The following is a 26238-nucleotide window of genomic DNA, read 5'->3' as shown; positions in this document are numbered from 1 at the left end:
GTGGCCTCTTCTTGGCATCAGGAATGCTTTGCATGCTTCGCTGATAGGGCGAGCATCCCGGGGCAGCACGTCCTGGTTGGAGACTTGGGGTGGGGGAGAGGGAAACTGGTAGGAGGACAGCCACTTGGCAAGTCTGGCTCTTGAGAATGCATGTGACACAGTGACTTCATGAACTAGACGGAGAGAGGAGAAGGGACAGGAAGGAGGCATCGTTGAGAAAACCCCTGAGGTTGACACTAGCAGAAAACTGGGGTTAGGAGGAAATGCTAGGTCTACAGAGTCATAGGTGTGTGTTCACTGGCTTCTACAAAAGTCATTCTAAGACCGACCATGGAATGAGTGGAAATCAAGAGCTGGGAATATTGAGAAATAAATTATTACTGATAAAGGCTAATGTATCTTGAACACTTATAACAGACCAGGCATTGTTCTAAGTGCTTTATATGTATTAAAGGACTTCATCATAATAATCCTATGAGGTAGATGCTAGTGCTAATCTCATTATATATAAATAGTGAGATAGCATCAGAGAATGGCTAAGTACCCTGACCAAGTTGACACAGCTATTATTGCCTCTGAATCCAAGCATCTAAGTTCAGAGCTCATGAGTCTAACCATTACACCACATTGCCTCTCGTCAGAGGTTCAGAGGTGGGTGCCCTTCCCCCTTACTCCAAATTCAGACGGGAGGCTTGATCCTTGCCAGCTGGGCCCTGCTTTGGAAGAGCTACCTGATAGCATCAGCCTTGGCCTGGAAAGCCAGGGGCTCTCAACTTGCTGTTGAAGTCAGTTGTCTTTGTGAATTCCAAGGTGGAATGCAAGCCTCCTCTGCCACCCCTGCACTGCAAGAGACCACGTCTCCTCTTGACCCTGACGCACTAGTGCCTACTGCTCCCAAGTGGGTGATCTTTGAGTGCCATGGAATGAATCTGTGTGGCCGGTCACCAGGAGCAGTCTGTCCCAGGGTAGATGCTGCTTGAGGGGTGAGAGGAGAATAGCCCAATTATTGGTCTGTTGAGAACTCTGAACTTCACCAGCCTTACCCAGTAGGACAAAAGAACCTCAGCTGCCATTGCAGTCATAGACTCTGGAAGCTGAAGCAGACAAGTCTCAAGGTATCATTTTGTCTGAATGAAGAAATCTTAAGAACTGGTTAATTCTAACATCCTTGATGTTAAGATCAAGAAATAGGCTCAGGTCGATGCTAGACCGGTCTAAAGCTATACAACTCATGGGTGACACAGGCAGGATATGAATCCGGGGCTCGCCGAGTCCCTCACTCTTCCTCCTGCCCCATGACTGCATACCTTCTAGCCACCAGGCCAATTTTGCCATTCATACTTGAACTCTCAGGATCCTGCACCTCCGCCGGGCTCCCTGCAGGCTGCAGAGAGGCTGTGTTGGGACCTGTGCAGTAGTGTGCTAGAGACGATCACCTTGGATCTATCCCCCTTCCTCTGACTCATGCTTCCCAGTCTGTGCCCCTTCACTGGGCCAGGGAGGGGGATCAGAGGTCTGCCCACAGCGTTCATTCCCCTGGAAAGGAAGAATACGAGCAAAAAGAGAAGTCAGGAGGTCTGGCGGGATTCCTGAAGTGCAGTCTCCTGGGGAGGCTTCAGTGATAATAATAACTCCATAAGTTAAGCATTCACTGAGTGCCAGCTCCCATGCTAAGAGGTTTCCCCGCGTTATCTCATTTACTCTATGACAACTCGAGGGGCTGGTGCTGTAATTATCCCATCCTACCAGAAAAGGGGGATGAGACTGGACTTGCCCAAGGTCCCAAATTTCTTCCCCAATTCTGCCTAACAACAAAAGCCACTCACTGTTTATTCAAACTGTGTCTCTGGAGGATATCGGGCAGGGAGGTGAGATAGTTGATCTTAACCTCACAATCGTGTCCTTTGGTGTCACCTCTTCTACTGGGACCTTTTCCCTCCAGCCATGGGCTAAGCATGTATGTGCATGTACGTTCTGGGGGAGGTGGGGTGCACTGCCCACAAACTCGATGCCAGGGTGTCTCACAGAGCACTGTCTAAAAGGCACAGCCCAAGCGCATCAGTGGTGATGATTAGAATCCTCACGGCTCCTCGGGGACACACAGCCCTCCACCTGTAGGCAAAGGAGCTCTCCTACCCAGAGACAGGGGCATGCACAGCCCGGCCTCCTGCCGTTCCCTGTCCAGCTGGAGAATGTGAGCATTCTGTTATTTCCTTTCCACGGCTCCTCTTGAGGAATTCACGTCCTGCTAGTGGCCCCAGGACATAGCTAAAAATAACCTCCAAACCGAAAGCTCTGTCTGTCGGGAGGCTTTGCCGGTGAGCACGTGGGGCCGGAAGGGCTGTGTCAGAGTCTCTGAGGTCAGCCTGGGCCTCATGCCGCTGTCGCCTCCCTCTTTCCAAGGAAGCCCGGGACCTGATGAGTCACACCAGAACAACACCCCGGTGAGGCCCGGTTGGAGGAGAGCCGTCAGGTGGGGCCTCCCTCTGGCACCGTGATGGCTGTCAGGCATGGGAGGCACAGTTGAGGAGGACGAGGGAGAGTTTCTAAAGACACAGAGCGAAAGCCATGGGGATGCTGCCGATGGCATCTGTGTTAATTCCAGCCCAGTCTAGCCAGGTTGGGGGCGAAGGGACACAGGACTCTCCTAAGCCGCCTTGGAGCACATTCTTAATCCTTGGCTTGAGTGTTTCCACTCCTGCTGCCTCATTGCCCAGAGTTCTGTCTGGACTTGTCCGAGGAAGTTGTCAGACACTCCATCCAGCTGGAGAAAAGATCCCTCTGCTAGACAGCCTGCTGCCCACTGCTGCCGCCACTGCCACCGCTGTCCCTCCCTCTCCATAGAAGTCAGGAGCAGCGCTGGCAGAGTGATGGGACAGGCTCCGCTCTCTACCCTCTGCCTGGGAGTCTAGAGAAGCTCTCGCAGGAACACCACCTTGCCCCTCTGGGCAGCTTCCTTGGAATAAGGAGGAAAAGCTGTGCAGCCTGGGGCTTGGGAGGGCAGAGAGGGAGGAAAGAAGTCGGGGCAGGGGACTGATGAGGCTGGGGCAGGCAGCCTGAGGTCGGCCACACGGAGCCTTAAACAATCACAAGGCCCCGGCAGTGGCTACAGTGAGCCTGACCTTCAACTTGCCTCCCTTTGCTCCTCTCCACATCTCCCAAACCCGGAACCCTTGCCCAGGCGGCTGAGACTGGACTCAGCCAGCCAGTCCCCGTGATTAAGGAGGCCACCTCCCCCTGTGCTCCACCTGCAGAGAAGCAGAAGTGGAAGCAATTTCCCCAGGACCTGGCACCCCACTTACTGGGGAGGCAGTGGCTGATGCCCTCCTGTCCCAAGGAGGAGGGGTGGGGGGTTGTCCGCCCTTCTCCCTGGGGCTCTGCAGGCTCCTGAACAGCACGTGTGGGGATCCCAGTCCCACCTCACACTCTGAACGAGTTTTAACCGCTAATGATCAGGGATTCTTCTTTCTAGAGAGGACGAGGTCAAGGGGCAGCGAGAGGCACTGTGATTCAGGATGACCAGCTCTCCTCCTTCCCTACAGGGGACAGAGCATGAAAGAGGAAGGAAGCCAGCAGGGTGAGGGGCTGGAAGTCTGAAATAAGAAAGAATTTTATTTGTGATATCAGACTCGGAATAGCTGCCTGGGAGAGCCTGGGAGAGGACCTTGCTGACCAGCTTTCACAAGACAGGAGAGATTTCCACTGGACTGGGAGAGAACAGGAGGACAGACCCAGCGACTGGGTGGGGAAGTCCGGCTTTAGTTCCGACACCAGGATCAACTGGCTGGGTGAACTCAGCCGTTTAACCTCTCTGAGAGATAAAAACGATATCTGAAGAGGACAGAAATAGAGATGCTTTGTAAAGTTATTAAAAAAAAATGCATTTTACAGCGTAAAGGCTGGAGACCAAAATAGATAATAGGATTCCCTGAACATCCCGAAGAGGGAGAAAGTATGTTAAAAATAGAAAAACTGAAATACAGAAGAAAGAGCCGCACAGAGCTAGTCGGCACTGGGACCTGGGTCAAGCAGTCCTGTTCACTCCTCCAGGGATTTATTTTCCATCTGACCCCTCTGCCTTGTGTTTTCCAGAACCATGTAAGGGCCAAGCCAGGAAGGCGGAGTACGCGAGCGCTCACAGGCTCTGTCTCCTGGTCCCCGCCCGGCTCAGAATGGAACAGAGGAGGCCCTGGCCGCGGGCTGCAGAGGTGGACGGCTGGCCTGTGGTCCTGCTCTCCGCCGTCTGCGTGCTGCTGGCACCCCCGGCGGCCGGCATGCCCCAGTTCAGCACCTTCCACTCCGAGAACCGGGACTGGACCTTCAACCACTTGACGGTGCACCGCGGGACGGGGGCAGTGTACGTGGGGGCCATCAACCGCGTGTACAAGCTGACGGGCAACCTGACCATCCAGGTGGCTCACAAGACGGGGCCGGAGGAGGACAACAAGTCCTGCTACCCGCCGCTCATCGTTCAGCCCTGCAGCGAGGTGCTCACGCTTACCAACAACGTCAACAAGCTGCTCATCATCGACTACTCCGAGAACCGGCTGCTGGCCTGCGGCAGCCTGTACCAAGGGGTCTGCAAGCTGCTGCGGCTGGACGACCTCTTCATCCTGGTGGAGCCGTCCCACAAGAAGGAGCACTACCTGTCCAGCGTCAACAAGACGGGGACGATGTACGGGGTGATCGTGCGCTCCGAGGGCGAGGACGGCAAGCTCTTCATCGGCACTGCTGTGGACGGCAAGCAGGACTATTTTCCCACCCTGTCCAGCCGCAAGCTGCCCCGCGACCCCGAGTCCTCCGCCATGCTCGACTACGAGCTCCACAGCGACTTCGTCTCCTCACTCATCAAGATCCCGTCCGACACCCTGGCCCTGGTCGCCCACTTTGACATCTTCTACATCTACGGCTTCGCCAGCGGGGGCTTCGTCTACTTCCTCACCGTCCAGCCTGAGACCCCCGAGGGCGTGGCCATCAACTCGGCCGGAGACCTCTTCTACACCTCGCGCATCGTGAGGCTCTGCAAGGACGACCCCAAGTTCCACTCCTACGTGTCCCTGCCCTTCGGCTGCACGCGGGCCGGGGTGGAATATCGCCTCCTGCAGGCTGCTTACCTCGCCAAGCCCGGGGACTCGCTGGCCCAGGCCTTCAACATCAGCGGCCAGGACGACGTGCTCTTCGCCATCTTCTCCAAAGGGCAGAAGCAGTATCACCACCCGCCGGATGACTCCGCCCTCTGTGCCTTCCCCATCCGGGCCATCAACTTGCAGATCAAAGAGCGCTTGCAGTCCTGCTACCAGGGCGAGGGCAACCTGGAGCTCAACTGGCTGCTGGGGAAGGACGTGCAGTGCACCAAGGCGGTAAGGAGGGCCCACCTGCTCTACCCCTGATGCGGCATCTGGCATTGCACACCCCTTTGCACACCCTGCCCGCAGACCACCACGGCCTGAAATGAGAGAGGTGCTCAGGCTCACGTTACCAGGTGGTCCCCATAATACAGAGTCTGAGGATACCAGACACTTGAGGCATGTTTGCTGATGCGCGGAGTCATTACCAATGTATAATCAAGGGCCTCTACGCCACCAGCCACTGTTGTAAGCACCCCGGGCTTCAGAGGTGAACCATACAACACAGCTACTTGCCCTCGTGGAGCTTTCATTAGTGAGGCAAGACAGATTAATACATAAAATATGTCGTCTCTCAAGTGATGACAACTGCTGTAGGGAAAAATAAAGCACAGAAGTGGGGAGAGGCAGTACCCACGAGGATTGGTGCATTGAGAAAGCAGCATTTGAGCAAAGAATGAGGAAAGTAAGCTATGCAGGTATCTGGGAAAGCATTCCAGAGAGAGGGAGGGAGTAGCTCTTGCAGAGAATGCAGGGCATGCCTGGAGAGCGTGAAGAGCGAGGAGGCCACTACAGCTGGACCCGAGCATGTGGCAGAAAGAGCGGTTGGAGATGAGCCAGTCAGAGGTAACACACACCAGATCCTGTACATACAGGGCCCTGTAGGCCACTGTACAGCCAAGTGAAGGAGTAAAGTAGGCAGGTAGATATGTGAGCTGGAGGAGCGAGAAGGGAGTTGAGCTTGACTGATAATTTGAAAACTGGGGAAAAAGGAGAAGAAAGGGAGCTTGGGGTCCAGACCTGAGGATGGCAGAGACAAGAAAGTCAGTGGAAAGCACTGTCCTGTCAGAGGGTCAAGATGCTGCCATCTAGGTGGTTACCGTGATCCACCCATTAGTCCGTCCATCCATCTACCCATCCCTCTATCCATCCATTCATCCCTCCCTCCAGCCATCCACTTAACAAGAAGGTATTGAAGATCTCCCAAGTGCCCAGCTGGGGATGCAAACATAAAAAGACATGATCACAACTTTCAGATATCTCGTAATCTAATGGGAGAAAGAGTGAAAGAAAAAATAGCTGGCAGTGTAATATAGTACCTAAGAGTTCGGGATTCAGAGTTCAAATTCTATCTGTGTGACTTCCTGGCTTCAGGAGTAACTTAATATCTCTCCATTATCGTCTGTGAAATGGGAATCATAATGCCTACCGCATGGGATGATCAGATACTATGTGGCAAGATTAACACCATGCCTGGCGTGTTAGGTTGAGCATTATTAGTTAACTGTTACGCATGTGACAAGTGCTAAGATAGATTTCTGTGCAGAGTGCTGTGGACACTGGATCGGCAGCCTGGGGAACAACCTGAGACCAAGTGACCCATACGGCTGCCTTCTGAGCACCCTAAATGGAGGGTGTCTGCTACCGGGACCAAACACCTCTTCTTAAAGCAAAAGACAAATCAGGCCTAGGGTTTGCTTCTGTTCCTACCGTCAGCCTCTTGGTACAATAGGCTAGTAGTTAAGGCCCTAGGCTTGGAATTCCAAGAGATTTGTATTTAAAAATCAGTCCTACCATTTAAAGCTGTGTGACTTTAGGCAAGTTATGTACCTGATCTGAGCTGTATTTTTTTTCATTTTTAGAAGAGAAATAATAGTAGCCTCTTTTTATGGGGATCAAATGGAGCAAGTATGTATGAGCACAATACCTGGCCCATAATAAGCATGCAATAAAGGACAGCTATAATTATTAATATTAATTATTATAGAACCAGTTATTTGCTGTTATTTTACCTTTATAAAATGAGGAGTTTGAGCTAGATATTCTCCGAAGTTCTTTACAGTCCTGAAATTCTATAACCTCTGGCCCCAACCAATCAAGACAAGTGGAGAGGAAATGCAAGGGTTAAGTCCTTGCAGAGTCCAGCCTGGTTCCCACTGCCCAGAGGGGGCCCTTGTCAGAAGGAAACTGCTGATTCCTGCCTGCTGCTGAGCCAGAGGGAAGAGGAAGAGCCGACACCCTTGTGGGGCTCCATTGGCTTGCAGAGAGACAAGCCCGGGCTAGTAACCACAGAGCAGCAGAGGCACTGGGAGAGAGGTGACAGCAGGTGGGATCAGGACCTCAGAGAGAACAGCCCCTCACTCACCACCCCCTCCCTTCATCATCACTCTTCGGCTGCGGCCTTGATAGTGGAGGTGGAGGTGGGGCTGCAACAGGAGGGGCCCCTTAAAGTCCTTATAATCTAAGCAGTCCCAGACCTGGGGACCCAGAGACATTTTGGTGGCCTCAGAGGGCGTTAGGGAGGAGTGAGGGTAGCTGACGTCACGGGGCTTAATTTTAACGTGATCTCTGGACTAACATGGAGCTCTCAGATGAAGGATTTGAGCTCTGTTCCAGAAGAGAAATGAGGAAGGGGAGCGTCACCCATTGAATAACAGTTATTGTCCTAAAGGCTGTGCTGGGCAATTTAAGAGTTACCTCACTTGATCCTCAATATGACCCTATAAAGCAAGGATTTTCATCCCCCATTTGACAGATGGAAAAACAAAGACACAAAAACTAAGTACATTGGTTGCACCCATACAACCATAAATGACACAGCAGGGATTTGAATTCAGTTTAGCCCATATGACCTCTGAGTCCAAACTCTTTGCATTTAGCCGTGCTGCTTCTAAGGAAAGCCATACACCAGGCTCTCCCTTTCAGAGCAAAAGTAAAGGAGCAGCAGGTGTTTGGGAATATCTGACAATTTAGAGACGAGAAAAGGAAATGCCAGCCAATCGCAGGGGCTTAGGCTCAGAACAAACCGTTTCCGTCACAGTCTGGTGATTCTAGAGTCAGGAGGGATGTAGAGAAATTCAAAATCACTGGCAAGTTTTTGGCTTCTGTCATCATTTCTCAGAAGCTGGCTTAGGTTATGCCTGAGCCCAGGCTCTGCAACCTTAGCGGTCCCTGGAGAGAGTGGGAAAGAAACTGAAGCCATGAAATCAAGAACTTTCAGAGCTGAAAGGAAGCTTGACGATTACCTGGTCTAATCCTTTCCCTTTACAGATGAGAGCATTCAGACTCAAAGTGGGTATGTGGTATATCAAGATAACATAGCTGGCTAGTGGTAGAGACAGGACTACAATCTAGATTTCCTGATTCTTTATCAGGACACTTGTGCCTCTGGTGTAGGGATGAGAAAGAGAAGTAGAAAATGTAAAAAGTGGTAGCTGATTCCTCTGACCTACCTTTCTAGGGAGCCTGAAATTTCCATCATTGGCTCCAGGGATGTGCTGGTGAATCTTAAATGGATGGCTATATGCAGGCAATGGTAGTAGTAGGGAAGGAATTGGGGTGGAAGGATCTTGATTAGAAGCATTTGCCAATTTCCGTGGTGTAAATACTCCCACCATGGATAATTTCAAGCCACCAGTGTGATGTCACTGAATGCAGAGATAGATGTACAGGCATTCCTCATAAGCTGGCTCTACTATACCATTGCTTCACTCCCTGCCTGAGAAGCTTATCCCTTCTGCCGTGTGGAGCGCCATATAATCCAGAATTCAAGGTCATCCTTAACCCAAAAGTTAGTTTTCTTTCCTAAAGAATAAACACACACACACACACACACACACACACAAGGGTAGCACCGCCACTCAGTTGTAGGAGCAGTAGCTCTCTACAAAACACCAAGGAATCACAAGACATGAGCCTCTGTTCTCTTTGGATTTGAACAGGGAATGAAAGAGAAGTCCCTGGTTTACCAAAAAAAATCCCATTTAGCTTATAAATCAGTTCTTCCAAGGAAATGAAGCTGTCAGGGAACGACACACCAGCCCGCGCTTTCCTGGTGTGGGTGAGAGGAGAAGGGTGATGGGAACAGGTCTCTCCATGATGCTTTCTGTGCTTCCCACGACCGTCACTTCCTTCCTCCTCGAGGATGCCTTTCCAGACCCAGGAGGAACAGCTGCCACAGGGCTCAGGGCTCTTTCTGGCCCAGAGTCTGCGACCTTTGCCCACAGGATTCCCTGTTGTGCAATCAAGTGGGATGTTTTGGAGGATCCGTCATAGCCCAGCCCCAGGCTAGACAGTGTGCAGAGAATGCAGCCCCCTCGCAGCCCCTGTCCTCAGGAAGCATGCAGTCTTTTTTTTTTAACTGAATGAGATCTTAGAAATCATCAATTTAACAGTCCCCAAAGAGGCTGTTACTGATCAAAGTTCACATAGAAGAAGAGCAGAGACTGGAATTCTTTCTGTCCAGCTATTTTTCCACTTGCTCAAGGTGCAATGTCTTTTCAAGGTGCCCTAGTCTCTTCTGAGAGAGAAGAGACTTTAATTTTTTTAAAAAAAAATTATTCAATGACAGATATTCTTTATACAAGCATACCTCCACTCCCTGCAAAAGGCTGCTAACAAGAAGACCATCTCCCCCAGAATCTACCGAAACATCACTGAAGACCTCTAACGGACAGTGATGAGAATCATTGTACAACTTAACGAATCTCTTCGCACGTGTTATTTCCTTTTCTCCCCAGTGATTCTCTCACAAAGGTGGGCAGGTAGTGTGACACCTGAAGAAACTGAGATTCACGTAGATGAAGTAACTTTTCCAAAGTATAAGGCACTGTTCAATATTAAGATAACCCTTTTTAATATATCCCCAGTGTGGGATGTGGTGAATAATGGAATGACTGAAAATTCCTTATGCCCGAAGGCAGGCTTTTGCAGTCCAGGAAACAAATAAGGAGCGCCACCAGGCTGGTAGGAATCCTGTGATGTTGCCTCTAGACTGAATCTCCACTGTCTAAATAGAAAGACCGCCACAAATGGCGTGGTCCACAGGGACACGTAAATGACCAGGAAATGAATTTGAGCAATCAGCTTTGCAACCTGTCGCAGGTTGTCTTGGCAGAAAAGTGAGTGGGTGATAGCAGGTGAGGGAGAAGAAAGCTGTCTGGTTTCCCAGGAGTCAGTGCGGGGTTCATGGGTCAGCCGTGAGATGTTTGTGTGTGCAGTGTGTGTTAGGCCCCTGAACTCCATGCCTGAATTTCTCGGAGGCCTGGTGTCCTGGGGCTGGTGGCCACGGTGGGTGGGCTGGTGAGGATCAACGCGGCCCTGCCTCCGCTGCTACTCACCCCAGGTCCCTCCCCTTCTCTCCAGCCGGTGCCCATCGATGACAACTTCTGTGGACTGGACATCAACCAGCCGCTTGGAGGCTCAATTCCAGTGGAGGGCCTGACCCTGTACACCACCAGCCGGGACCGCATGACCTCGGTGGCGTCCTATGTTTACAACGGCTACAGCGTGGTGTTTGTGGGTACAAAGAGCGGCAAGCTGAAAAAGGTAAGAGTCCGTGAGACTGGACGCCCGCTGCTGTTCAGCTCCTCGGCTGAGAGCCTCTGCTAGAAGGCTGCTGTGGATGGAGATTTAACTAGAGGCAACTCAGTTTTCTTGGGGCAGGAACAGGTAGAGTGGGGAGGGTTGGTAGGGGTTAATTTGTGCCTTATCTTCTAGCTGCTTCCTCTACCCACTGGTCAGTGAGTGTCTTGGTAACGTAAACATATTTCAATATTGACCAAACTCCAAGGAATTAGGAAGGTGCATCTGTCTAGAGGAGGAAAAAAAAAAAGTCTTCAAATCAAGTAGAATTTTTTGATTATCTATATTATGAATTTTTTGATTTTTTGATTATCTATATTATGAATCACCCACATCATAAATCCCTCCCCACAGTCTACAGAGGTGATTGTACTCATCAAAAGTCTTTGTTGAGTCCAGAGCAGCTGCTTGAAGCACATTATGGGTCTCACTTCTCAGCCGATGGTGGTGCCTCTCTGGGATGGTATACGGTGCCTGGATAAGGGACTGTTCTCCTGTCTTCCCTCTTCCTGCAATCGCAGTCTCTTCCCCGCTCCTCCTCCCTCACCCCCAAGACCTGAGCTGACAGGAGGAAGTAGGCGTCTTATCCTGTGCCTGCTCTGAGCACCTCTGCCCATGGGAGGGCACGGGCCGTCTGGGGCTGGCAGCACGGGAAGCCTCCTGCGCGGCGGGCTGAAGCCGGAAGCTGTACCTGCTTGTCTAGCACTTAAGGTGTAGAGACGGAGCACAGTCTGGTTTATCATGTGGAATTACAGCAGCCACGTTCTTTCCAGTCCCTGCTAATCCCTTTTTCCCAAGCTCACCCTCCTGCCACCTTTCCCTAGTCCCAGCACCTGTGGATCAAGACACAGGCCAGACCTCACCGCATCTCACCCTTTGATGCTGACATCAGCCCTGTGGCTCTTTCCTCCTAATCCAGTTACAGCCTCAGGAGAGATGCTGTTTGGGAATGTAGAAGGAGGGTGGCAGGGAGGGAGGCTGAGGAAGAATTTCCGTGTTCTGCTTGTTCTGAGTTGCTGCCAAAGGAGGTGAGAAAAACTGGTCTGGGTTGATGTGGAGATGCCTTCTTTCTCATGATGCCAGAGCCCTTTAACCCTTTCCTCACTCTGTGGAGAGGTGCCCACCTGTACCTGTCCTGTGCCCTCCACTTGGCCTGGGACTGTGGGCCCTGGCTTGGTTTCAGGTATGGGAGAGAGGATGAGTGTGGTCCCGGCGTTTGCTTTCCCAGAAGTGGAGAGGGAAGGAGTTGACCTTCTGAGATTCCACTAAGATTTAAAAGTGGTGTACTCTAGAAAAGAGTCTGAAATAGGATAGATATATATATGTGTATATATATATATATATATATATACACATATATATATATATATCTTGAATCACTTTGCTGTACACCTGAAACTGACGCAACATTGTAAATCGACTCTACTTCAATTTTTAAAAAGTGGTATATTCTGCGGCTTCCCTGGTGGCGCGGTGGTTGAGAGGCTGCCTGCTGATGCAGGGGCAGGGGTTCGTGCCCCGGTCCAGGAAGATCCCACATGCCGCGGAGCGGCTGGGCCCGTGAGCCATGGCCGCTGGGCCTGCGCGTCCGGAGCCTGTGCTCTGCGGCGGGAGAGGCCACAGCGGTGAGGCCGGTGTACCACAAAAAAAAAAAAAAAAAAAAAAAGTGGTATATTCTATCAAGACAGGGTTCAACCTGGACTCCTGAGGCTGGCTACTTTCCTGCAGGGTTATCTATACAGCTGGGTAGATTGTGACTTGCCCAGGGACTTTGGGCCGAGGTGCCGATGGGAGTTGAAATCCAATCTGAACTCTCCTTGTCAAGCCATACACCCTAGGGTATAAACGTACCCCCAGAGGAGCTCCTGGAGCTGACTCATCTGCCCATAAATACCACCTGTTTCTCAGTTGCACAAAGGCTCTGGAAGGCCAGCAGGAGCCACAGCTAAGCTAGTGCTCAGCATTTTCTCCTCTCCTTTCTGCACCTTCAGTCACTGTTCTGGATCATTCCTGTGATTCTGTCTCCTTTATTCTCTTGAAAGTTCTGTTAAAGGCAGGGGTCATGCCTTTGTTCATATTTATTTCCTTCTTTCTGCCTCATCCTTTCACCAAGTGTTCCCACCTGGGATGGGCCTCAAAACTGTCTCGAAAAAGAAAACCATTCTCTAAGGAACCTTAGAGACCATCTAGCCCAATACTAGCGTTATTTGGCAGGAAAATTGAGGCCCAGAGAAGAAAAGTGACTCGTCCAAGCTTAGAGATGAAGACAAGTTGCCTCTTGTCCTGACATCCGAGTTGACACCTGTTTTACTTAAAGAAGCAGCCACGGAACCCCGGGGGTGGAGGCTGAGAACAGCCTTCGGGTTCAGGCTTGCTACAGGGTTAAGCCAGGGCCTAGGGCCTCCATTCTCTTCATCCCTGGATCTGAGTTAGGGAATTAATGTTTGCTAAATGGGTGGACGAGGACTAAATAAAGGAAGAACCACCCAGCCAGGCTCAAAGGGCCCTGGGCTGACCTTCCCATATCTCTCTTTTCAAGCCACACACTCAAGGTAGCCAAGTTCTCTTAGCCCTGTTGGAACCCCAGCAGACAAGTTGCTAGGGGGGCAAGTCAGAGGATTCAAGGGGGAGGCTGGGGCATGGCTGCCCACAGCTTGTTCGGACCTGCAGTTGTCTGTTCCTTCTCACTCTTCACTTCGATGTTCTTTAGTTGTTTCTATGAGCTCATAATACCCCTCCTTCTCCTCTGGGCGACTCACCCTTCCTTTCCACCCACACGCCTTTGAGGCACCTGATACTAAAGTCGGGCTCCCACTGGCCTCCCATTTACCCAGAGAAACGGCCCATGAGGAATTTGTGGAATGTCCCCAGGAAACTCTGCCATGGTCCAGGCCGCATAGCTCTTTCAACACAGGAAGGAAAAAAAAAAAAAAAAAACAACTAGCCAAGAGTTTGGAGAGGGGAGGGAAGCAGGGTGCGTCAGGACCACTCACTTCTTCCCTGCCTAACCAGGTGTCTGTCAGACTGTGCGGCCTCCGTCCATGGCAGCCCATAGGACAGGATGTCCCCGAGTGGGGACGATTAGAGGAAGCAGAGACTGCCTAGAAGTGGCAGGACCACGAGGTGTTGTTCTGTGCTGTGTCACATACTTGCTCATACCTGCCCTCTGCTCTCCAGGCAGAGAACAGTGCAGACGAGGCCACCGCCTTCTGAGTCACAAACATGCAGAGGGAACAGGCAGAATAAGGACGAGACCTCAGAACCAAGAGGTGTAACACTTGCCTAGACTAAGGTCCAGGGCATCAGAGGTGATAAGAAGACAGGCCAGGATTCACCACAGGGATGGAACAATTCCAGAGAAATCAGCTGCCACAGTGTGATTAACCTGGAGGGCTTCATGGAGGAGGAAGCTTACTAAGATTTGCTCTGAGACTGAATGAGACAGACAAAGTGATGAGTCGGGGATGGGAGAGAAGGGCCCTCTAGACCTTGGGTGCCGCACTGAGAAGATGCAGAGCACGTGCCAGCAAGGTCTAGAGTGCGCAGAGGGGCTTGGAGGACTTGGCGAGGTGGAAGCCAAGGCGTAGAGTACTGTGAGGCTCAAGTCCTAGAGGATCAAGTGAAAAGGATCTTGGGACTTTCGCTGACCTTGTGAGCCAACTGTGTGATCCACAAAGTTAATTAGTCTTCACCACACTAACAGAAGGTCATGAAAAGTGGAGGCCCCACGTCCCACGGGAGATAACATTGTAAGAGGGCGTAAGCCAACCAAAGAGCCAGGTCAACAAGGCCTGCAAGGATGCGGGAGCCATGCTGTACGGAGAATACTTTTAAAAGGATGTTAACCTAAGGGAAGAAGTGGAAGGGAGGAGACGAAACAGCTTTCTTCACAGACTGTGATTTACTGAGCACTTATTATGTGTCAGGTGATATTCTAAGAGCTTGATATCTACTAACTAATCTTTATACAACTCGATGGGGTAGGTGCTCTTGTCACCTCCATTTTGCTGATGAGGAAATAGAGGCCAGAAAAGGTAAAGAAATGCGTCCAAGAGCCACATGGCAGGTAAATGGCAGAGCCAGGGTTTGAACCTTGATCGTCTGGTTTCACAATCATGCTTCTCCATTGAGCTGTGCAAGGTGAATTAAGCTTATTCAGTGTGGCCCCAGAGGGCAGAAGAGGGCCAACAGCTAGGAGTTCCGGTAAAATAGTTTTCCACCTAATAGGAAGAAGAAGCTTCTTGCAGCCAAACTGTCCCATAATGGAAAGAGTTGACTCAAGCGGGAATGAGCTCCCAGTCAGTGGAAATACTGAAGCAGAGACTAGGTGGTCACCGATCAGGGAAGCTGTGGAGAGGCACCTGCACCAAGCACATGACCTTCCCACTTATGCCGCCCCTATTTCTCTGACTCCCTCAGTAGGGGTGGGAGATAACAGAGGGCAGAGAAGGGGAGCAGAGCGCGGAAGGCCAAGGCACCCTGGGGGTGGGCTTTGAAGTCACAGCTGGGTTCACGCTGGCCCTGGGTGTGTAGCAGAAAGCCCCTGAGGGTCAGCGGGGAGGTGCTTGGCCCAGACAGGGCAAGGCAGGACCCAGAGGATGAGGGCAGGCAGGCCTGGGGCAAGAGGCAGGGGAGGGAAAGCAGGGCCTCCTGGGGCTGGGCACGGCTGACTGTGCCGACATCCCTCCTGGCCAAGGGCAGGCGGTGGGAGTCCACCTAAGAGATGCCCGGAGCTAATAGCAAAGCACACGAGGAAGAGTAGTGGCAACAGGGACTACAGACTCATTTAACACGACTTCCCAGGTTGAAGGGAGGGGTCCAGGAGACAGGTCGTGGGGCCCGAGCTGAGAGGGCAGAAGACGCTGGGACCGGGAAGCAGGACTCTCTAGGGTTTGGGACAAAGTCCCATTGGTTCCTCCCCTCCATTTGCAGCTGCTAAAACTTCTGCCTCAGCCCCGGCTTCCCATTTCTTCAGGCCTCCTCTGGCCCCTCGACCCCAGGGCCTCACAGCAGCAGGAGGTGCTGGCTCGCTGTTCTCTCCCGCAACCCTGCCACCGGAAGCCTCTCCTGATGCCCAAGGCCCGGTGACATGTCCCTCACCTCGCCCCTTCCAGCACCGTGACTAGCGCCCTCCTCAGACCCCCTGCCGCTTTGCTCCGATAGCATCTGGTGCGGGAGCAGCTGCAGAATAAGGGGTCCACTTCTCTTGAGACTCACAGGTCCTGGAGGACAGGGGCCCTCTTTTCCACATATGTCACCCATCCCCACAGCCAGACCCAGTGTCTCTCACACATCAGTTGCTCATGAAATTTATCTCAAATGTACCTCCTCCAGGCCAGAGACCTACTTGCACGCGTTGGAAGAGAACCAGACACCAAGAGTGACTCCTGTTGATGTGGCTGGTTTGCAAAGGAAGGAAGTTAGGATGTGGTGGATAGGTCTGCAGGGGAGGGGGAGGGTTGGAGGGTGGCCGTGGGATGAGGGGTCTAGGAAACAAGAGAACTGCTGGGACAGGAAAAGAGCCTGTTTTCTGGTTAACAGTGTTTGGAAGAGGGTGGGGTAGTGCTCTCAGCAATGCTGACCAAGCTGGGAGGAAGGAGCCACGTTTACACTATTGCCCGTAGATCCCAGGAGAGCATGGCCAGCTATCTGCCTCACCTGCATCAGAGGCAGTTTTGCCTTCAGCCGAGAGGCAGGTACAGAGGCCCAGGCAACCCCTTCCCTGCCACCCCTGCCAGGAGTATCAGACTCCTGGACATTTTTGCAAATCCACAGAGACTTAGCCTTTTCAAGGTCTGGGGAGGGCCGGGCCTCTTTTGCCACCACCTTCTTTCCCATTAGCTAAGGCAGCCACCAGAATGCTTGTGAAATGCTTGAGGAAAATCCTTTCTGCCTTTCCCTATGGGACATACCAACCCAAGGTCTCCAGTCCGCAGCTCACAGGAAACCCTGCCGACGTCCCGTCCCATTCTTATTCTTCTCTTTGTAAGCTCACAAACGGTTTACTGAGCCAGGCCAGGAAAACTGTGAGCCTCTCGCAGTAGCAGCTTAGGCACTGGAAAGAATCCATTGGGAGCACTAAAGTATTAACTCTCCCAGGCCCTGGGGTTATTGCTCAGTTACTTGATAACACTATTTATGAGATATCTTTCCACGGTCCTTTCCATCCTCCACAAATACTTCAGCTAAGTATGGCGATGGTTCCCTGCATCTCCACTCCATTTTACAGATGTGGAAAACTGAGCCACCGGGATGTTAAATGAAATATCTTGTCCAAGGTTACATGGCCGATCCATTGGCAAAATTGACATTGGCATTTATACTTCCTCCCAAAACATGCACGGAAGTTCCTAACCTGCTACTTGGCTCCCTTGTGGGGTGGAGTTGTCTTGGCGGACGGAAAGCCAAGTTGGGTGAAAAGCTGAGAAACATACCTTTCTCGCTGTGCCAACACCACCGAACAATAGCCACTCATTCCTCGGAATGGAAATGATTCACTCGTCTCTCATTGTGAACCTTGGATTGAGTAAACAGCCAGGGCTGTGGGTCTCATTCTAGGAGACCTAGCGGATTTCTTGGGACCTGTGACCGCTGAGCTAATGTTCTGTGTCCCTGACGCATCTCAGCAGCTCTGGGGGCTGGGGTAGTGGGCAGCAGATGCCCTCTCCCCCTGCCCCAGAGCCTGTGCAGAGGAGGTGGGCTGGTGGCTCAGAACTCACCACCACATCCCCAGTAATGACTTTGGCTCCCTGCCCAGGCTCCTGCCGCCAAACTCGCTGTTTGTTTTGTTGTTTTATAGGCCTCTTGGGTCCCAAGAACTGGTCTTCTGGAACCTGGGAAAGGCAGCATTTGGCTGGCACAGGGAAGGGGGCATATTTACAGAATCCTTCCAAACCTCCTCCCCTGACCACCACATCCCCCTGCTCGACCATGACAGGTGGAGAGAGAGGGTGTGGGTTTCTATCCAGAGCCCCAGCTGACCCCAGGGAAGAGCCCCTGATCTCCCAGAGTCATTCTGAAAGGGAGAATCTAAAGATGCGTTTATTTTTTGCACCTTTTGTGCGGCTCCTGTGTGCTTCAATCTTGGATAATCCCGGCGTGAGGAGTCAGGCTGTGTGCTCGGCGTGGTGCTTTGCACTCTGAGAGGGAGCCCTTTGGAGCTCGGGGCTTTATCTCAGGGCAGGTGAAGCACAGGCATAATGCTTCAAGCTCACAGAATCCAGGTGACCCAAATAGGCTCTGTAGAATGTTTAAGAAGCCAAAGTGCTAATGTTTACAGAGCAGTCATCTTTAGGAAAATACAGACCGCATAGATGCACATCCTTTTAGGTCACTGAGCCTTGCCTGCTTATGGTTACAAAGCATGGACATATATCTTGAGGTTGGACAGGACCTCCAAAGGCCAGCTGGTGCTGTCCTCTTGTCTTCAGGTAGGAACCTATTTGCATAACAGAGAGCATATGAGCTTACAGGATGCAGTTCTGACTCCAGTCTACTAGCTGTGTGACCTCTGAGCTTCAGTTTCCTCATGTGTAAAACGAAGACAGTTATAATACCTGCCGCATGAGATTGTAATGAGGATTAAATGAAATCATTCATTCTTGAACGAAAATGTATTGAATACCTACTGTGCGCCATTTGCTTGGTATACAGTAGTAAACAAAACTGTCAACATCGCCTGCCCTAGTGAAGATTATACCTTAATGTGGAAAGAAAATAATGAGAACGCACAATATACAGTATATTTAGAAGATGATAAGTGCTAATGAAAAAAATAGAGCATAATGAAATCATTTATGTAAAGTGGGGTGCTGAGCTTATATGCATTTAAATATCACTACTGTTGTTACTTAACTTGTGAGCCTCAATTTTTTTCTTCTGTGGAGTGGGTAGTAATAAACACTTTGCATAGTTGTTGGAAGGACTAAGTGAAATCATGTATGAAAAGTTCTTACTATGGTGCTTGGCAACAAAAGTGCTTTCCATTATTATTACCAACATCTTGGAGGCTTCCCCCGAAGCCCGCTTCTTCTCTGGCTCCCTGGGGGAGTGGAGCTGTCAGATCAGCCTCTTTTTTAGTGACATGTTTGCAAGGTCAGATGGAGGAAGAGAATCCTGCCCCTTGCCCCCAGCCCTGTGTCATGGGAAAAAAAATACTTGGAAGGCTAGACCAGCTGGGCCGAACTAATCTAATCCTGCTGGACACCGACATCCAGCTGCATTAGTCACCAATGAGAGCTTTCCGAGTCCCATATCACCAAACAATAGGTACTGACCCCTCCTCAGGGCCGGGCTGGGGGAAGTGGTGGTTCGGCTCTTATGGCTTTGCAGAATTAACTAAAACGGGGCCAGTCTCTGCCCTTTGCATGTTCCCAAGCCAACCATGATATCCTAGGGCTACACAACTCCACCTTCAATGAACTGTGTGATCTTGGGCAGACCTTAGTGTCATCAACTGGTCCACCGATGCTACCTTGCAAGATTGCTATGCATGTCAGACTTGGGGGATATGAAGTACCTAATATAGAGCCCAGTGTGTAGCAGATGCTTAATAAATGGTAGCTATTGCTGCTATTACCATAATTGCTGTAAGTGTGACTCTACTAGTGTTACTGCTACCACTCCTACACCATTACCATCCTTTTCTAAGGACCCAGATTCCCTTGGTTTCCATTAGCTCACTAATCCCATAGCATTTAGGATAAACAGGAAGGATTGAGATATTTCTCTGCTCCGTGACAGATGGTGATACTGAAATTCACAGAGATTATGGATTATTATGGATTGCTTAGGGTCCCAGGGTAAATCAAGGGAAGATTGGAATCAGAGCTACAAATATTTCAGGTGGCAATGGTGCAGCACACACCTCACCTGTATACAGTCACCTGTATAGTCCAACAATGATGAAGCTAAAAGCTTGCAGCTACTTGAACTTCTCTTTCCTTCCTGTTATCATGTGTCCTTCTGTCCAGAGAAGCAGGAGATATATGGAGATGCAAGGTGCTGAAGGTCACCCTGAGTTTCTGTCCTTTAAGTTTCTTCCTGGGATTCTGTTCCTCTCCTGGCCTCAGCCTCCAGAAAGGTTTCTAGGCTTCAAGATGGGGCACAAGTTTAGGAGCTGGTGCCTCTGGAATTGTCCCAATCAGCCATCATTCTCCAAAACCTCACTGGATTTCAAAGGCTACTGACACCAGCTGGGCGTCCCCACCTAACCTGGAAGGGGCAATAGTATTAACAGCCTTTAGTAGCAAATCAGGAATTCTTACACTTCTGTGTTTAGGGGTGGATGAGAGTGCAGCCAAGGAAGGAGAAGAGGCCATGGAGTCTGGACCCTGCAAAGGGGTCAGCCCCACCCCCCAGGGGGAAGGTGGACTCCATCACACAAGGTCAGGAATGTTCCCCTGATTTTATAACTGGAAAGGCCCTCAGAAAAGTAGTCCAGCCAACAGACTTTGGGCAGGTGAGATGTTTATTGTTCTGTTTTGTGGATGAGACAGCTGAGGCCTAGAAAGGTTAAGGGATCTGCACAAAATCACCCAGGTCCTTAGCAACAGAAGCAAGATAAAATCCAGGTTTTTAGACTTTACTTTTGGGGCCCTTCTCTCTGTATCATATGGAAGAACGTTCCCTCTGCACAAAACCTCAGGCTGGCCTCTGCCTTTCCCTAGCATGAAAGCATTCCCTAAGCAGACCCTAAAATTGGTCTGGGGATCGTTCTCTCCAGGGCAAGAGTCTAGCTGAACTTCCTATCCCAGGCCTGGCCACGCAGCCTTGCTCTGGGGTGCCCAGCATCGCCGAGCCCTCACTGTACGTGACTTGAGGATCTTTCTAGAGCCTGGCCAGCAAGGAGGTCTGCTTACCCACAAAATGCTTGCCTTGGGGTTAAGAAGTTCTGACAAGTCAGAAGAACACTGAATTGGGAACCTCAAGTTTTACATATGAGTCCTTTTTCTAGGCATGCGGCTTTATTTATTTATTTATTTTGCAGGGAGTAGGCCTATTATAACTTAGACACTCACTATGTGCTAAGCCCTGAGCTACGTACTTTTTTAGTTAAACCTCACAATACCCTTGTAAGGTAAGGATTAATATTACATCCGTTTTCCATATGAGCAGACTGAAGCCCAACAAAGTTAGGTGACTTGCCGAGTCACATTGCTACTAATTGGACAGCTGGGATTGGAATCTAGATCCCTCTGACTCCAGATCTGGGCTTTGTGAACCACTAACTTTGAGCACTCTATCGCCCTTCTCCAAGATTCTGTTGGTCCCTCTGTAACCCACCACCTGCCCTACAGAGAGCTGCAAGAAGATGCAGGAGAGAAGAGTGGAAGGACTGACTTTGCACTCTTTCCAGCCAAGATCCCCTGGAAAACCGGGACGTGGCAGCTGTCACCTCGGCACACGCTGCCTTGTGTCACTCCCCTCAGGCCTCCTCCTCCCCTTCCCACCCATCTCAGCCCAGGCCACAATGGATAGAGTGGCAGCCTTTGTGCCACACACAGTCCCCAGCTGACTCCCCTTTCTCCAGGCATCATTGTTTGCTGTGAGCTTTCTGAAGGGGAGACAAAGGAGTGTTACTGACAAGGCCAAGAGCTGCCGTGTAAAGCGTGGGGCCTGGGCCCATCACCCGTGCATCCCTTGGAGGCCCCGGGCTTCCCTTCAAAGACGCTGTCTGGGATCTTTTGTGTGCCAGTCATACCCATTCAGAGCTGGCCGGGCAAAGGTTTCGGGTGGGGGAGGAGGACACTGAGAAATGGACTCATTTCGATCTGGCAAAATTGGAAGAGACATTTAATGTAATAGTTAACAGCAAACCACTGCCGGGGGGATGGGCCCGAATGCTTGTTCTCTGTTTATGGAGCTTATGCAATTCCATCAATATTGATGCCTGATGCCTTTGATTCTGACACTAATCATTGCTATGAATTAAATTTGCAGCCATATAATTAGGATCGCTATTAATAGGGCCCTTAGCTAAGCACTCCGACGCGGCATATCTTTTTCTCGATAGAAAATGGCATCCTTGGAACTCTGCTAATGGGGCGCACCTGGGATTTGCCAAGAATGATGTGAAAATTATACATTCTATATTTGTATTGGGCCTTTACTAAAATATCAGCAAGCAAAGGTGAGGCTGGAGGGAAGGTCCCCCCTTGCCCAGAGCTGTGGGCAGCAATTAGGTATCTCTCCCTCTCTTTGAGATCTTTAGGAAAGGATATTCCAGAGCCAGTTTGCTTGCTTACGGTCTAGGGTCCGACAGCTCAGAGTCAGGAAAGTCTTCTTTAAGTCTAACCTTAACCTTAGGCTAAAAGACTAGGTACTCTGGTGATTTCTTTCTCAGACTTTCAGGTGGCTATGAGCCAACTGAGGGAAGAGGAACGTCTTGGTGTGCCCCAAGCTCGGTTGGAAGGGACTGAGACAAACCCCTACGGATAGGCCCAATTGACCTCATTTTTAGGTAGATGATTGGGCAAGACCCCCACTCACAACTGATCCCAAGGGTTCCCATCCAGAGAGTGCCGGTTAACCTCACACATAAAAGGGCCCACTGCTACACCTGGTGGGAAAGGATGAGCTCTCTCTCACGATGAGGTGCTTTCCCAGGTAGATCTGCAGCGTATTTATTTACTGGGGAGCCCAGTTCTTTATTATCATCAGGCACCCAGGTCAGCGCTGGAGACTCAATGCCCCACACACCCTCTGAGTAATCACACGTCATCATGCACATAAGGGTCCTGTAATCCTTTTCTAACAGTAGCACACGTGACACCCCCCTGCCTTATTACTGCGAATAATATGCACCACTTGGCATAAGAGATGCACTTGTCCCTGCTCTCTTGACTGTCAGACTGAAAATAAATTTTCCTCCAAATCAACATTTATTGATTTTTTTTCCTTTCGTATTTTTATGTCATTGTGAGAAGACAGTGGTTTGAGTTCAAGTCCTAACCCTACTATGTATTAACTTTGTGATCTTAGCTAAGTTATGTAACCTCTTGGAAACTCAGATTTGAGGGTTCTCATCTTTAAAACAGGAATAATAATATCTACTTCATAAGGATAATAATGAGGTTAAAGAAGCATCTCAATTGCTTATCATGGGCCTTCCACACCTCATAAGATTCCTCACTCCCTTCCTCTTTCTCCTCTCACATATACCCAGATGCAGAGGACAAAAGCCTCTAGCTCTCGGTACCCACGGCGTTCGGAAGACTGCCGCTTTATGTCCCACCTCTTCTCGGGGACACCACATGGAAAATTAACTCTTCCAAACAAATGGTGAACTGCGCCGCGAATTCCAAACGCCTTCGGTCTTTTTCTCGCACACGCTGAAAGGCTGAGCCGGGGCTTCTCACCCCACCATAGGCACCACAATTTCTGTTGTTTCTCTTTATTCTCAAGCAGCCCAGGGTTCTAGGTGGACTGAATCCGTCCTTGAGTTCAGGGCTCAGAGCTCGAGCACAGCTCCTAGGCGCTGAGTGCTTCAAGGTACGAGGAAAGGGGCAAGGGCACCGTAGCCTCACCTGGAATGGAGGCCCTTTTCATACAGGATTCTTACTCGCTTCTGCCCTCTGCCCGTACCTCCACTGTGCATTTACCCTTTCTATGTATGGGCAAACTTCAAGACAAGTGTGTGGCTAGATAGCAGTGGGCCAATGGCCAACGTTAGCCAGAGAATGTAGAAAACCCTCGAAAACAGTGTGCTTGGCTCAGTCCAAACTCAGAAGTACCTGAATTTGCCACTAGTTAACAAACAGCTCTTTTCCTCTTTATGCCTGAAGTGAAGAGGGGATGGAGATTCGTGTTGGGTTATTGCTGGGGTTGCTGTTCTTTTGGTTCCCACGAAGCAGAGGACATAAATCAGTCCCTTTAATTTTCAAAATTTGCCTGATGTTGGGCAGGTACCTAGTTACTCATACATGCATTCAAGCATACATCCAGCACGGCAACACTCACCCCATTCTGATCTCTTGTCACTTGCAAGCTCTTGGATGACGCCAGCAAAACCCCCAAGTGGACTGACCCTGTGAGGCAATGGGATGCACCCACAAATGCTTCTGCACCTCCCGTCTTTCCAAGAGTCTAACTGCTCTGAAAGCCATAAAACACTGAGTAGCTTCAGTCTCAAACAGATTGGTGGTCTCGCCAGAGGAATGGCCACAGTCAGAGAAATAGAGGAAAAAATATGCCCAGCCTCTCCCCATCAAATCAAAGAAATAAAAAATCTGTCTCCTTGGTGCCTCCCCAATATTTATGTCTGAACCCAGCAGACACCCCTGGGCTGCAGCCAGTCTGTGTATTAACATTAGTCCATTACGCTTTTTATGATGCATGTCACCCCCACCCCACCTCCTCCCCCACATGCCACATTTTATGACTGTCCTTTTCATTTCTGGAAAGAGCTTCAAAGAATGGCAGGTGCTGCATTTCCCCACTCTTTGGAGACCTATTTGTAGGCAGCCTGTCCCAGGCCATAAACAACGGGAGATAAACCACAGCCACTGGCAGTAAATGTATCCAAGGCCAAGGAGGCAAAAAAGTAGGGGGGCTTGGGGAAGCTTGGTGGTGTCTGTACAAGCCCAGTGGCCAGTGGGTCTGGAGTAGATGCTACCCACAGAAGGAGAATCAAGAGGTTGGTACAGAAGTGGATGCCACCCTCCCAGATTTCTACAAGAGCTAGAGGGAAATCCTACCACTCTCCCTCATTCCCACTGAAGCCACTTGTCCCTGAACTTCGATCAGAACCAGGAAACTTTCCAATAAGAAGAGGATGGTTCCCTTTGGCATCGTTTTCTGCTGCTAGCTCATGTTGCTACATAGATTACTCTGTGCCACTCATGTCCCATTGATGCTTCTAGATCTTGGAGCCACTGTTTCTGTCTTCTCCCACCCTCTCTCCCTGTGACGCCCACCCCAACCTCTTCCTTCTTGCCTCTCCAATCCTCTTCCCCTCCGTCATGTCCAAGACCAAGTCTTACCAATCAATCACCACTAACTTCTGCCTCATTAGAACTTCAGCCAGGATTCTGGCAGTCATGGCAGTGATATTTATTTATTTCAGCTTTGAGCTGCATCCACAAGCAAGTCACTTGTGACTCTGCAGGAGCCAGCACCTGGAGCCAGCTTTGCTCCATCAAAGGCACCCCTGGGAGAAGAAAACCAAATTCTGAATGAATAATTCGTCTAGTGGAGATTTCAGATTCGTTCTGCACACACAAACAGGAACCGCAAGCAAAGAATAGAGCAGAGATAGAAGGAGGTGGGTGGTGGGGACGGACAGCCAGCAAAGCCCTGAATAATTAGTGTGTTGAAGAGTTTTCTTTCTCATCAACCCCATCTTAGTGGCAGGACACGGACAGAGGGTGGAGGTGATGTTCTTTTTCTCTTCCTTCTTTGGTTTTGGACCCCACATCAAAATGGAAGCAAGTAGATGAAAGTGATGTGCATTTAAAATGTCCGTACACATCAGGCTGCTGGAGATAGTAGCTATTATACTGTGTGTCTGTATTTTTGCAGTAAGCTGCTAAATTATTTATTGGGCACTGGGCTTTAATCTCATAAACCTGCCTGTGGGCCCCAGGCACCGGCAGCCTGAGCGCCACATAAAACACATACATCGGGGCCAGCTGCAAGGAACACTCCAGTGACTCTGGGTAGTGACTGTTCATTTTCACTCAGTCTTTTCCCCCAGATCAGCTCATTAACAGCAGGCAGACCCAATGAAGAACCTTCTCATTTTTCCCTCACTGTGAACTTGGAAGTGGATTTGCATCTCATAGTAGACTAGAGCCCCAACCAGAGCCCAGAGGACCAGGGGAGCTGTAGCAAGAGGCTGTTCTAGAGTCTCTTTCCTGGGCTGAGGGATGGGAGCCTTGAAAGAGGGAGCAGATGACTCCAGGACCCCTGGATGTTGCTGGGATTGTCCGGAGCTAAGTGCCCTAAGCTGTGAGCTCCCCTACTATCCCAGGCCTTATCGAGAGATGACCCTGGACAAATCTCCCTGGTTCCCAGTCTGGAAGAAGACAACTCTCTTGGTATAAATCTCCCAGTCATTCTCTGAATGCCAAGATACTAAGAACCCCCTTAAACTTACTTAATGGTTTGAGGTATGTAAAGAGCTTTCATGTATATAGCGCTCGTTTTGAGCTCATCTAGTCATCCTAACAACCCCATGGGCTGTGGTCTTATGGCTGAGGAAACTGGCCCAGAGGAGTCAAGAGATTTGCCCAGCATCACCCAGCAATGACACTATGGTTGGACCCTGGATGTCCATCCCTTGCCCATTCTAGACATAGGAGCTCACAGGCTTTAAGCTAGTGTGGAAACTGAGGCAACAGTCATCTCTGACACCCAAGCCACCTAGGGCTGGCCATGTGGGAGCAATGTTAACAGCCATGCCCTTGTCATAGGAATTTGAGTACGAGAAGGTTGTGCTTTCCAAATCCTGGGCCTCTCCTCTCCTTGAGCAAACGAAGCAATGGCAGGACTTGTCTGGGTTTCATCATTCCCTGTGCTGGAGCTGCCA

At 50.4% G+C, this 26238-nt stretch overlaps 1 protein-coding gene across 6 annotated transcripts in view; it reads left to right on the top strand.

The window, feature by feature from the left end:
• PLXNA2 (plexin A2) overlaps window positions 1-26238 on the top strand; it is a 221460-nt gene that overhangs the window by 21494 nt on the left and 173728 nt on the right. For 3 of the 6 annotated variants that reach the window (XM_073802784.1, XM_033852885.2, XM_073802788.1), the window contains exons 1-3: window positions 2576-3577; window positions 4093-5360; window positions 10491-10673. In XM_073802784.1, the coding sequence (XP_073658885.1) occupies window positions 3553-3577; window positions 4093-5360; window positions 10491-10673 (1476 nt within the window). In that variant the 5' untranslated portion in view covers window positions 2576-3552. Of the gene's footprint in view, window positions 1-2575; window positions 3578-4092; window positions 5361-10490; window positions 10674-26238 lie in introns of those variants that run through there. The other 3 variants (XM_073802776.1, XM_033852874.2, XM_033852877.2) reach the window with 3 other exon arrangements.

The sequence above is a fragment of the Tursiops truncatus genome, chromosome 1 (assembly GCF_011762595.2).
Source record: "Tursiops truncatus isolate mTurTru1 chromosome 1, mTurTru1.mat.Y, whole genome shotgun sequence".
Taxonomy (NCBI): domain Eukaryota; kingdom Metazoa; phylum Chordata; class Mammalia; order Artiodactyla; family Delphinidae; genus Tursiops; species Tursiops truncatus.
Note: the sequence above shows the minus strand (reverse complement) of the source record. Positions and strands in the feature narration are given on the sequence as shown.